This window comes from Chaetodon trifascialis, chromosome 8, assembly GCF_039877785.1.
Source record: "Chaetodon trifascialis isolate fChaTrf1 chromosome 8, fChaTrf1.hap1, whole genome shotgun sequence".
Taxonomy (NCBI): domain Eukaryota; kingdom Metazoa; phylum Chordata; class Actinopteri; order Chaetodontiformes; family Chaetodontidae; genus Chaetodon; species Chaetodon trifascialis.
In genome coordinates, this window is record NC_092063.1 from 3,966,890 (window position 1) to 3,979,482 (window position 12,593).

General features: G+C 43.4%; 2 protein-coding genes across 2 annotated transcripts in view; both read right to left on the reverse strand.

Moving 5' to 3' along the window:
• The window catches only part of LOC139334559 (uncharacterized), a 26,912-nt gene extending 19,551 nt beyond the window's left edge, over positions 1-7,361 (reverse strand). The window contains exons 1-3 of the mRNA XM_070967506.1: positions 7,008-7,361; positions 6,534-6,696; positions 1,265-1,376 (exon numbers count right to left, since the gene is read on the reverse strand). Coding sequence (XP_070823607.1) covers positions 1,265-1,376; positions 6,534-6,696; positions 7,008-7,277 — 545 coding nt within the window. The 5' untranslated portion in view covers positions 7,278-7,361. The remainder of the gene's footprint in view (positions 1-1,264; positions 1,377-6,533; positions 6,697-7,007) is intronic.
• On the reverse strand, positions 7,312-11,758 carry LOC139335258 (uncharacterized). The gene is made up of 8 exons (XM_070968771.1): positions 11,645-11,758; positions 10,753-10,881; positions 10,303-10,377; positions 9,821-9,994; positions 9,501-9,658; positions 7,901-8,089; positions 7,364-7,632; positions 7,312-7,322 (listed from the first exon to the last, which is right to left on the reverse strand). The coding sequence occupies exons 1-8, from the start codon at positions 11,714-11,716 to the stop codon at positions 7,312-7,314; spliced, it is 1,077 nt and encodes a 358-aa protein (XP_070824872.1). The 5' UTR covers positions 11,717-11,758.
• Between the last annotated feature and the right edge of the window lie 835 nt (positions 11,759-12,593).

A 12,593-nucleotide genomic window follows, 5' to 3' on the forward strand; every position in this document is an offset into this window, starting at 1 on the left:
TTATGTTTCCACAGACTGAATAAAACCCTCCACACAGCACTCTCATCACGCTCGCCTTCCAGGAGGTCAGCATCCAAGGCCACCGAACGAGCTGCAGGTAAGAATCAGGAAGTATTTTACATTTTTATATTCCTGAGGGCACGCCAATAGTTTCCATCTCCACAAATAACCTGAGAGAAATTTTTGTTCTCTTCCGTTCCTCATCCAATAACCCAAATACAATAAAGATAAATGAGCCTGTGTGCAAAATGTCAGTCCTATACATCCAACAGAAAACACCAACACGCACACCTACAGACCAATAGTTCCATTTAAAAAATTCATGTTACCGCAATGGATTTTTCGCTTTCTCGATCACAAATACTTTCCCATGTTGACCTTTGCCTCTTCGTGTCATCGCATGTTCCCTAACTCTCTCCCTTGGACTGATGCCGTTACATGGGTCTCCTGCAGACTGCAGAAAGGCAAGTGATTAAAAGCCATGTAAGCGCTGGTGGTCCTCGTCAGCACCTATAACACAGCGAGACGCTGATGGGAACAGCCATTTTCCCCCTTGCACTGCATATGAACCCCACTCGTCTTAAATTGGACTTCCTCCTTCTGTCATTCCATGCATTCTGACCTCAAACAGACGGCATTCACTTTTTCATGAGCCAGGCTGTGTGCCACTGGAGTAGCACCGGTCATTAATATTGCAGCACCTGTTGGGAATGGTTCTTTCAAGATTGTATTCCTCAGGCTTACATCACGATGCATTAAAATATATATTATGTTTTCATAGAATAAATAAAATCCTCCGCACAGTACTCTCATCACTCGCCTTCCAGGAGGTCAGCGTCCAAGGCCACTGAGTAAATTGCAGGTAAGAATCAGGAAGCATTTTACCCGCTTTCAGTCTCATATTCCTGAGGGCACGTCAATAGTTTCCGTCTCCACAAATAACCAGAGATGAAACTTTAATAGTAAGCTGCTCTGGTAAAAGGTTCTGGCATCTGCTCTTTAGTGTTAGAACACAGCGAAGGACGGAGCGTCTTCCTCGCATGAACCGGCCGTGGTTTCCCCTGTTTCTCGTTGTCTGACTGCACCATACACTCGCATCTCCCGCTGATGGTTCGCTAGGCTGTTAGCTTCCAAAGGGTTTGTCTCTGCCAGCAAACACACGCATCAACCTCCCATGGACTCAAAAAGTCATTCACCTCTCAGCTTCGGCTGTGACACTATGAGGAATGAATACAAATCAGAGGTTTTTGGCACAAATTCATACCTCCTCAGAGAGGTGATGTGCTCATCAGACAGGCCACCATCTTCCTCATTAACGACGAACAGTTTGTCCTTCAGCTCTCCCGGCTGCACCGGGAAACTTTTGAGGAAAATGTCTAGAGGAACAATAGATTAGAAAAAGTCAACACACTCAATGGTACATGAAAGCTTTCCTCTTGACAGATAGTCTTCTTATCCTGCGATGAAATGACTCAAAAAGCATTGTGAAGACAAAGGGTCCTTTGCTTAATTACTTTCCCCCAAAAGCCTCAGGGAAATGCACAAATTTACATTCTATCAAGTCAAAGCTGATGTGATTTTCTTTTGTTTTACAGAAAATGCCTCTGCATAATTCAGGAGCTGTGAGAAGCATTCATTAAGAGCCTAGACATGCATGTAAAATACATGGTGAATTTCACAACACACAGTTGAGATGTTTGAGCCAGTCAGACACTCAGGCATTGATTTAGAGGTGTCACATCCAACTTTCCAGGTTGTCAGCAAACTTGTGGGCAAAACTTTTCCTCAAGTGGATTTTTATATTTTGCACTGCAAGTTAGGGTGCGCCAAACACTTCTTTCCCCTTAATTGCAAGCTGAAAACTCTGTGCTGGACTGCAAAAGGAATACTTTGACGTTTTGTGAGATAATTTGTGGAGCAAAAGATGAGAAGATCAGAACCACTGTCTATTAAACATGAAGCTACGGCCACGTTAGCTTAGCTTAGTAAAAAGGCTGGAAGTGGAGAGCTACCTCTGTACAACTTTACAAAAACATGTTATTGTGAAATAGTCCCCACATTGAGTCTGTAGGTTTCATGTATACAGACATCAATTTTCCATTTTTTCCATGACACTCAAACTGATGTTTTCCAGTTGACGTTCTCATTCGCGGTCAAGGTAGCAATAATAAATAAGACAAGACAAGATAAATAAGGCACCAATCCAATCAAAACCTGGTCTCCAGTGTGAAAGTCCTGGAGCTCCCGCTTTACGCCACATTCATCCTTATTAGTTTGAAAGTCGTGCTTTGGGCCGCACACAATGCTCATGTACAAGAAGCTAATAGATTGTATTTCATGACTGGGCTAAAATCTGCCTATTAGCACCTCTAAGGCGTACTAATTAACGCGTTAGTTTGCATTTGTTTCATCTGTTCAAAGCTCAAAAAGTGAAAATGATTCCCTGTAAAACTGCGACTTGTCATTTTTACACGCTGGTTTTTGTACAGATTAAAACAAATGAGAATAAAATGCATTAATTAGTGATCTTTAGAGGCGCTTGTAGGCAGGTATTGTTACTTTGGGGCTGGCTGTTTCCCCCGCTTTCAGTATTTATGCTAAGCTAAGCTAACCAGCAGCTGGCTCCAGTTTCATGCTGCACAGATATGACAGAGATTTTGATCTTCTCGTCTAACTTTCGGCAACAAAGCTGATGAGCGTTTTTCCCACGATGTCAAACTAAAGTATTCCTCCATCTGTCCATAAATGACTTCCAAACTCACGTTGTTCTTTTACTGACTCCAAAATCATCAAACCAACTGAAAACCTACTCACGACAAAGTGAATAAAATAGTGCTGTTGAATGAGAAGCATTTTCAAGTACAAAACTCATCAACGTGCCTCTAAATCCTTGATGTAAATAACAGTGATTCCCTCTCCGGGACCAGCGGAGGCTGCCGTGTCACATTTCCACAATGAGAAATCACAACATCAAACGTCCAAACATCGAGCTCTGTCAGCGTTCTCCACAGCGAGGCCGAGGCCTCCTCAAATCAAGCCTTTTGCTGATCAGCACTGGACAAACTGGGCATGGCCCTCCAAATTAGACTATAGCGACGGAGAGGGTATCTCACTGCGTGCAGGAAGCCACAGGTGTACTTTTAATTATGAGTGTGACATTTCCCGTCATTAAATTCGAATCCTCACTCTGTGCTGGAGAGCTGTGCTGTGTGCTTCAGTACACTTTCATTTCCCTCACGTGCTGCTTTCTACTCTACAACAATGGAGAATGTTACATCTACTAATCCACTTATAATGATTTGACCACTATATTTATTTCCAGAATAAGATTTTACATTAAAAACAGGACAATCTTATAAATACATGCTGCAGTGGCTTGCAGCCCCTGCTCATGTCTCGGACGTCTGTGAGTTCCACTGAAGAGACATTTCTCTTCTAAACTTCCCAAATGGTTTAATTTAAATAACTCTTTGAGGCCCAAAGAGGTGCAATGATCCAGCATGTCACAAAAACAGCAAAGATTACACAATAAAAAATAGCATAGAAAGACAAATTTGTGCAGCAGAACTTTTCAGATGTATCTAACCCCTAATTTGGGAATAACAAGGTCGCTTAAAGGACCAGTGTGTAGGATTTTGGTGGATATAATGAGAGAAATGGAGTATAATATTTATAATGATGTTTTCATTACGGTACAATCACCTGAAACCAAAAAATCATCGTGTTTTCATTGCTTTAGAAGGAGCTATTTATACCAACAGAGACGAGTGGGTCGCTAACTAACGACCCGCCCCACCCCGCCTCTGATTGGCTAGTACTCTTTGTTGGTTTGGTTAGGTTTATACATGAAGAGTGATGATTGGTCAGGGCTAGGGTAAGAAAGGCTAAGGTAAGAATATCAGAGTAGGTCAATAAGCCTTCAGTATTATTGTGTGTGCAGGATTTTTACATGTAATGGAGTATTTTTCCACTGTTGTACTTCTACGTGTCTGAATACTTCCTCCACCGTGCAGAGAGGAGACGGCTATTAAAGAATCCCACCACACACACATCCACACACACACTGTTTTATCTGTCTTTCCTCTGCTGTGCAGGTATTTTTCCAAAGACAGCAATCAGAAAAATCAATATGAGCCACAATCCTGCTGTTAAAGGTCCTTTGGATTAATGTAGAGCACTTAGAATACTATAAATAAGTACATGGATCATTACAGCGTTGTCCTGTGGTCTGTTGATGCAGCTGATGTTCTCCTTGCCCTCAAGGATCATGTTGATTACCAGAGGAAACCACTCAGAACCGCAGAACAGCACCAATACAACCACCTGCTCAAGCTGTCCAACTCCATCTGCCTCAGTGTGTAACTGCAAACAACATAATGTGTTTAAAGTCGCAGTGGATGCAGTGAGAAGAGCTGAACACGGTGCTGGACCTGATGCTCATTAACACTTTATTGACCACTTATTGATCACCTATTTGTATCGCCTATTATCTGACGGCGGCGCAGCCTGACTGCCTGCTGAGCTGTTGCTGTGTTTGGGAAAACAATGCGAGATTTCTCCTGCACACCGGCTCCCAGTGTAACGGGATCAGATGAATAAACACTGTGGCAAATACTGAGATATGAGCTGAATAAACAGCACAAATTTAGGCAGGTTTGTGGTGGTAAACATGCAAACAAGCGCAGGGAGGGCGAGTGGGACTGCGTGGGGGATGCCAAAAAAGAGAGAGAGAGATGGAGAGAGAGGAAAGAGAGGTCCTATATTTTTCTTTTTTTCATGTGTGGCTTTAATGAGAGCTAAATCCTGGAGGAGTTCTTGAGTTTTTTAAGCATAAACAGGCAGAAATCACCTTTGTCTGATTCTGTTTTTATTAAAAAAAAGCTGTTTATAGGTCATAGTTGTAGGTCAGTAGCTTCATTAGCATTTTTCACTACTTTATACTCCTACACCACTACGATTCAGAGGATGTTTTTACTCCCCTGATTTCATCTGACAGTTAAATTATGAGTAGGATTTACATGTAAAGCATAAGAGATTATAAGACGTGATGGAGCACATGCACTGACTAACTGACCACCCAATAATGGCTATAATTAGCTTCACTTTGACCAGATACGACCATAAAATGCTGCTTACACGTTGAAGCATCAGCTATAATGATCCAATAACATCATATATAATAACGTTTGGTAGTTTAAGTCCATTTTACTCATACTTTTATACTTTTGCTTAAAGGCACAGTATGTAATTTCTGCCTCAAGGAGTGTCATGGTCTCAACAATGAAAACAATGTAGTTTCATGATGGTGTGAAGTTATGGTGTATAATGGGAGTCTTCACTGTTAAACACCCGCCATTGCTGATTAAAGATTAATTCAAATGTTCACCGACGAGGTGACGAATTAAAGTTTTATTCTTGTTAAGTTTTGTCACTTCCTTCCTCAGTCCCTGATGTATCGTCTGGTGTTTCTACAGATTTCTCTCAGCCCTTTTTAGGTATTTTAAAGCCAAAACGTTACATGCTTTGCCTTAATAAAGTGAAGCACCGCTGAAATGCCTCTTTGCACACTGGTGTTAATTTGACCAAGCAGCTCTTTAAATGTCTGCACGTTTCCAAAGCTTGCAGCAGAAAGATGCACGGCCGCGGGTTGCCTGCAGGCTGCCATCGTTCAGCTCCCGCTCCTGAAGTTTCCAGGTCAGGGATGAGCACAAACTCTGATTGCTGAGGTATTCTGCATCAAGACAGGATGTCGCTGTCGCTCAGATCGCCTATCCATTTTTCATGAACATGTGACCTCTAATTATGTTGCCAGTCCACACGCTCGCACTGATTCCATTTAGCAGCCCACCACCACATCTGTGTCCTCTCCCAGTGTCTGTGCCTTTCGGAGGAACTGCGAGCTTCTGAAATGTTCTCCCCCGGCTCGGATCTTGAAATACACAAACCACGTACGCTCAGTTAATCAAAAGTGAAAAGCTATTAGATGAGATATAGAATATGTTCCACTTCACAATGGCTCTGCAGATTGCGTGGGCAGTTATGGCACTGCAGCACCGGTGGCACACTGCCCCCTGCAGACACAAAGGAGGAACATCCATCTGTTTTACAGCCACTGTGGCATCATTATAGCTTCAACCGTCGTTTTAAAAGAGCAAGTGGCAGCATTTATAGGCCCCCCCTAAAAGAGTTCTCAGGTCAGCGTCCTCTTAATTGGGCATTTAAAGTTTAATTTATGAAAATTAAAGAGTCTGACATTAACAGTGCTTCTGCAGAGATCCTGAGTGCTCTTTCTATGCGGTGCTTCCCTCTGGTGGTTGTGGAGAAAGTGGGTTTATTCACGCCACCGCTTCCAATTCACAGAAGGAACAAGACTTAATCCTGAAGAATGCCTTTTCATTACCACATGGAAATTACACTTATTTCGCTGCGAACATCCAATCTCCGTCATAAAATGCTGCAAATTATCTTCTGCGGTGGACAGTATTTATAAGCGCCTCGACACTCTGAAACATATTCACTGTTGAGCTACTTACTGAAGTTGTGTGCAATCTTCTGGTTGAGCATAATATGATGGGTATTAATCAGCTCAGCCACACCAGACGTCCCCAGATCTTTAACAGCAAATTGCTCACATAAGCGCGACGTGTCGATTTCAATCATCCTGGTGCTTTCTTGTATCCAGAATGATTTTGCAATCTGCCAAGAAACAAATTAATTCAGTGTTGAGACAACTCCATTTTATGAGGAAATCAATGTTAACGTTGCAAAAGAGCAACACTGGGAAGCAAGAAGTGACAGACAAAACTAAGAATAATTCCCTACAATGACGCAATGAGGAATAATGAAGAGGCACTAAGCCGAAAATGACCTTTCTGCGTTTGCATTGAAATGTGAGTCATTCACACTGATGACAACAGTTGTTAGCTTTGTGCTTAACTGTGAACAAATGGTAACGTCATGCCGTCTGATGAGTGAAGATTTAACTAACAAACAGCAGCGTTTGTTACCTTCTCTGAGCCAACGACGTCCCAGTGGAAAGCCTTGGTGCATGGTTTCTTTAAATTCACTTTGGGGGGTAAAGGTGGAGGGACTGGGATGCTCGGGGGTGACGGCCCTTTCACATTTGACGAGGCTGATTCAAGGGGGAGAGACTCTGGGACCGTGGAGGATGTGAGGGCAGTGTGAGTGGGTGAGGGTTGAGGGGAGGCAGGTGAAGACAAGGCGGCGACCTCCGGAGAGGTTGGCGATGGGGCTGGAGGCGAAACATCAGGCCCCATAACTTGAACAGCAGCCTTCCCAGCGCTGCGAGGTTTAGGAGCGGGCTTTGGTTTATCAGCTGAGGGGCCGCTGTGAGCCTCGTCACCGGCTGATAAACCTGAAGTGTTGTCAACTGGAGGATAAACATGACTCATATTTCCACCGCCAAATTCACTGCTTGACTCAAGGTCTGTGTCCTCTGCGTCTTCAGCTATGCAGAGCTGTTGCAGACTCTTTCTTTCCACAAACATGTGTTCACTCCTGGACTTCCTCTTCCAGTCCGAACACAGTTTGTCAATGGCCTCGACCCAAGCGTCTCGCTCCTGCTGGACAGACCCTGGTGCGGTTGTGTGATCTGGTACGGGCACCCGAAACCTGCGACAAATCCACAATTCACTCAGCCTCCCTCATCAGCTGAGATAAGTGTGGCTATTAACACACCGGGCCTGTTTGTGTTTGACGTTATCACTCAATCGAGGCTGCATCGTAACCACAACAGTAAAACAAATGAATTGCAGTAAAGGCGGCTGAGTGACATTACACACTGTTCAGAGGCTGTAAATAAATCTGAACGAAGCACAGCTGGTGTGACAGACTGAATCCACTCATTGATTGTTTCCACATCTTAATGACGCTCACTCACTGGTACTCATTCTTGTGGGTGATCAGAGTGAAAGTGTCGGAGCCGTTGGGTTTCTGCACGCTGCTGTTGCCGTCTGACAAGTGAACCACGGTGGACACGGGCCCCGACGACGTCACCTCATCGTCAGCGGGGCCTCGTCGCCTGATGGGGACCAGAGTCAGCTGGCCCGGGTGGAGCTGGACCTCGTATCTGGAACAAAACGGGGTCGTGTGTAATGGGAGCAGGACCTGAGCTGTATACTGTTGTTACGTTTGTATGCTGTGTGTTTTACTGCTTTGTACCAGAACCCTGGATTTCTGAGGCTAATATCAATATTGGGGATTTAAAAAAGTCCAATAACTGGAGGATGTGATGCAACAAGAGCGTGGAAGTCCATTAACGTAAAACAAAGCGAGAGCACAATGTTTAACCAAAGACTTAAAAAGTTTGACATTTTTGGAAATACACTTCACTTTCATGCCAGAAGTATGTATGAGAATATAACACCCTCACATCTGTCTGTTAAGAGAAATATGAAGCTACAGCCAGGAGATGGTTAGCTTAGCATAAAGGCTAGAAAAAGGGGGAAACAGCTAGCATTGCTCTGTTTTATTATTAGTAGTGCATTGCTCTTTGTAGTGCATGAAACAGGGAAGAGGCTCCAGAGGTCCAGCTGGAGGAACAGGGTGACAACAGGCTCACAGGTACAGGACAGCAGGTCAAAGCAGCAGATAACAGGTAACGAAGGATTCACAGGATCAGGACTAGTGCGTACAGCTACAGGTAGGGGCTGGAAGGCGAAGGCATGAGGCGACACTGGCAATCTGCAGGGAGCAGATGGAGGTGGGCTGGTGTAAATACTGAAGGGGGACTGAGGACAGGTGAGCAAGAGGATGTGAGAATCAGGTGTTATATTTTTGTTTCATCCTGCAAAAACTGAAGTGTGAAAATGGGAATTTGGCTCAAGACCAGGGTCCAGCTTCATATTTAACGCATATTTCCAACAATGTGAAACTATTCCTCTAACGTCTTACAGCTGTGCACTGCATCATGAGATCAAGCATCAAAAATCAAGCATGATTCCCCCTGCACTCAAAAACGAACGTGCTTTATTTGGCTGTTTGAGCTTCACTGTGCAGAATGATGTGCAGCTTGAAGCTAGAAGACAGATTTCACGTTCTTCTTCTGAAGGGGGGAAGTTTCTCTGGGGATACACATTTAAGATGTGTACGTACAAACATGATTTTGTCCATGTAGTTGAAGCTGGAAGCCTTCATAAAGTCACTGAAAACTGACTTTTCAGTGACTTTCTGGTAGTTAACCTTTTAAATGACTTGCATGTTCACAGATTTGGGGTTTTCAGTGAAGGGGAAGGAGTCGATGCATTTTTAAACTTGCTAATTGAACTTTTTGTGTGGAGGGATATTATATCAGACACAAATTAATACTCAAAGCAGAGTATTCGTATGTCTGGAGGGCATCTTTAATTGTGTCACTTCTCCAGTGTGAGCACAATAACAAACTCCTGATTCAAAAATTTAAAAAGTGAATTATTTGTAACACATTTGTTGTGCAGCTGTTTCACAAAAGCAGCTTTGCAGTAATAAGGACACATCCGTACTTCACCCATTTGAATGATGCCAGGCCGCCTCGGTGCAGCAACAGGACGCCTTCCCGAAGGCTCTGTGACGCCTGAGGCTGCTTACATGCTTCTGCGTTGCCCTCCTCAGAGTCGCTGTATATGTTCTGATAAATGATCTGATTCACAAGCTGAATCATCTGTTCAAACAAAGAGAGCATCAGTAACGAGCAGAGATTACATCTTTCCTTCTCTTTGCACAAATCATTTTAATGTAAATGACAGATCCAGTGGAGTTGTGTGTGAGTATAAATATCAGATTTATTAGAATTTACATGCAGCTCCACCACATCCAATTTCACCTTGTGTTTGTCCTCCAGTGAAGTGGCCTCCAGTTCATAATCATGATGTCCTCTGAAGGAAATGGAGAATCTGGAGCCCACTCCATCATCACAACTCTTCACAACGGTGAAGGGAAGTTGCTGTTTGATGATGCCTTTCTCTATGTTGCACAGCATTTTGGTCTTGAAATCGATCTGGGTCGTCACAACGAGAGGTTTTAAATTAGTGAATCAGCACAACACAGTGACCAACATTCATGCCCCCCTCTGGATGAATCACTTTCATGATCTAATAGTTTAATATTAACTTAAGCATTAGCACTTTATCAGGAACACATTTTAATTTGTCCAGTACTTTGGTTTCTGACCAAACCCTTGCAGAAACTAATGACAATCCAATCCAATCATGCTTGCCAGCATTGTTAGCGTGCCAGCATGCTGACCATCAGCGCTCCGCAGAGCTGCTGGCACGGCTGCAGACTTTTGTTTTTCTCTAAACTCACCTGAAGAACCCGTTTCTGCCACCTGTAGCGGCCGTGCTTGTGAACACTGAAGTTGTACTGTGAGGGCTGCTGTTCCTGAAACTGCAGCCAAAAGCACAAATGACAGAGATTATTACCTAATGGGAAAACACCTTTCAGTCATTACAAGGAACTTTCGTCCTTTGAAGGCATAGACCATAAACCACAAAAATCCACCTTGAAAATACCTCTCAGCCTCAGAGTGGCCAGAGTTTTCCTTGAGAACCGATTAAGCAGGCTGAGCAGCTTATGAACACGACATTGTCTGAAGAGCAGCAGGCACAAAGGCACAAGTCTGTCATCTTACATGACAGGTTTCAGAAGCAGTTTACGCCTTGTTTTGGGGGTGATGACAAAGCTCCCAGCCAACACGATCATTTCAGGACCACAGCCCACAGAATATTGAGGAAGCCTGCTTTAAAATGCATGTACCTCTTCAGCCAGGCTCTTCTGTTTGAGCAGCTCCGTCCGATCCTTCCTGGCCTCGTTCAGAGCGTCCTCGATGGACAACTCGCCACTCTTCACCTTGTTCATGATGCTCAGCTGCATCTCATTGCTCAGCTGAAAGCACAACAGCCAGGACAGTAAAGATAAACTGTGTTAACATGTGGGAGCTGTTAGGGTAAATGCTTTTATTGTGAAGCACGGCTGTATGTGAACAATTATGGTTCATATTTCGCAAAATATGCAGCATAAAGTGACAAAATCAGGCCCTTTACAGACAAACTAACAAATAGCTCCTATATTATTTCTACAAAACTATTTCAAGACCTCGCATTCTTCCATTTAGATGTCATGCAGTATTTAGCTTCAGTAATACTTCACAGGAGCATCGCTTAAGTGTTCTTTCAGATGCGCGATGGTTGATAAAGGAGATGAGATGAGTCAGTCTCAGCTCAGTGGCATTATAAAGAGGAACCATCGTACAATCAGCATCTGCATCTGCTCAACACATGCTGTAACAGGAACGCACTGTCTTCCTTAAATCACTCATTATCTGTCAAGTTTCTGAGTAAATAAGCCTTCCTTTGAGGGAAACTACAAGCAGCAGGGAAGTTGGCTTGAATTGAGGAAGTAAAAGCGCTTGGAGTCCCCCGCATACTGAACCAAAACTCTGCGTCCTCCTGCTGCACAGGCCTGACGTTAGTGAAAGCGAGAGGGCTGTTTTCCCGGGAGCTCAATACAATAAAGCTGCTCTTTGAGTTCAGTGACACCTGCAGAAGCTTTGACTTTACACTTTCATACACGCAGTTCATCAGAAATCACAGTTAAAGAGCCGACTGCTTGATGCTTGCTTCTCTCTGCATGTAAGCTGAAGTCTTACCTGTGGCAGGTCCTCAGTGTGTCTGTCCATTCTGGACAGATTCTCCTTCTTCTTTAATCCTAAACTTGGCATAGTGATTTTTTTAGATTTGTAAAAATCCGTGCAACCCCTCAGTCGGACCTGATCCTCTTTTATGGCAAACACATGAGAGGGACTTTTTGTTTTCTTGTCATGCAAGACTTAAGCAGAGATCTGCCTCTCTGACCGGGAAAACTGCAGTGATTTGTGTCTTGCGTCTGCCGCCCTCCTCCGGCTCAGGTTACACCTCTTCCAGGCAGGGCAGGTAGGTCAGCCACACCCTCAGCAGCACACGGGCATTCTCTGCATTTCCAGTCAGTCTGCATGTCTCCACTTGCAGGACGATGTGCTTTACCTGCTGCACACCTTGTTTTATCCGGGAGAGAGCGCTGAGAAACTTGAGGTTTTTCCCCAACACCCATAATAACACAGACAATGCAGTTTATACCCGCCATGGTGCGCAGAGTGTAACGTGATTTTACTGCACGGTTTAAAAGGAAAAGAGCATGACATCATCATATTCAAAATGGTTTCCCCATAATAACTCAAATTATTATGATGATGATTTTACAAACCTGAAAATGCCGATTCTACAAGCAAAATGTCTTCTTTCAAACTGAAAATGAACTTTATTTTGATTTACAGTCTATACAGGATTTAAAGGTGAAGTCTGTCCATCTACTATTAATCTGTTAATGAACTGTTGAAATGAGTATTATACATTTACAGAGTGAGACAACAAAAAATTATTTATAGTCTTTATTTACCAGTTTGTGAGGATGCATTACTGAATTTGTGCATGCTACTTGTTTCTCTCTCATTTTAATTATTTGTGTTTTGGGTTAAATTTCTTAATTTTTCAGGGTTCTATTTTGTATGTGTCAATTAAAAAACAATATATGTTGTTTTTGACCATTGTTTCTTGTATTTC

What these genes read in the sequence shown, in the direction of transcription:
- LOC139335258 (XM_070968771.1), bottom strand. Translation starts at nt 11,716, where the DNA reads ATGCCAAGTTTAGGATTAAAGAAGAAGGAGAATCTGTCCAGAATGGAC. An exon ending in ACACTGAGGACCTGCCACAG is followed by an intron (nt 10,882 to 11,644) that starts GTAAGACTTCAG and finishes TTGTGCTTTCAG; the next exon opens with CTGAGCAATGAGATGCAGCT. An exon ending in GGCAGAAACGGGTTCTTCAG is followed by an intron (nt 9,995 to 10,302) that starts GTGAGTTTAGAG and finishes GTGACGACCCAG; the next exon opens with ATCGATTTCAAGACCAAAAT.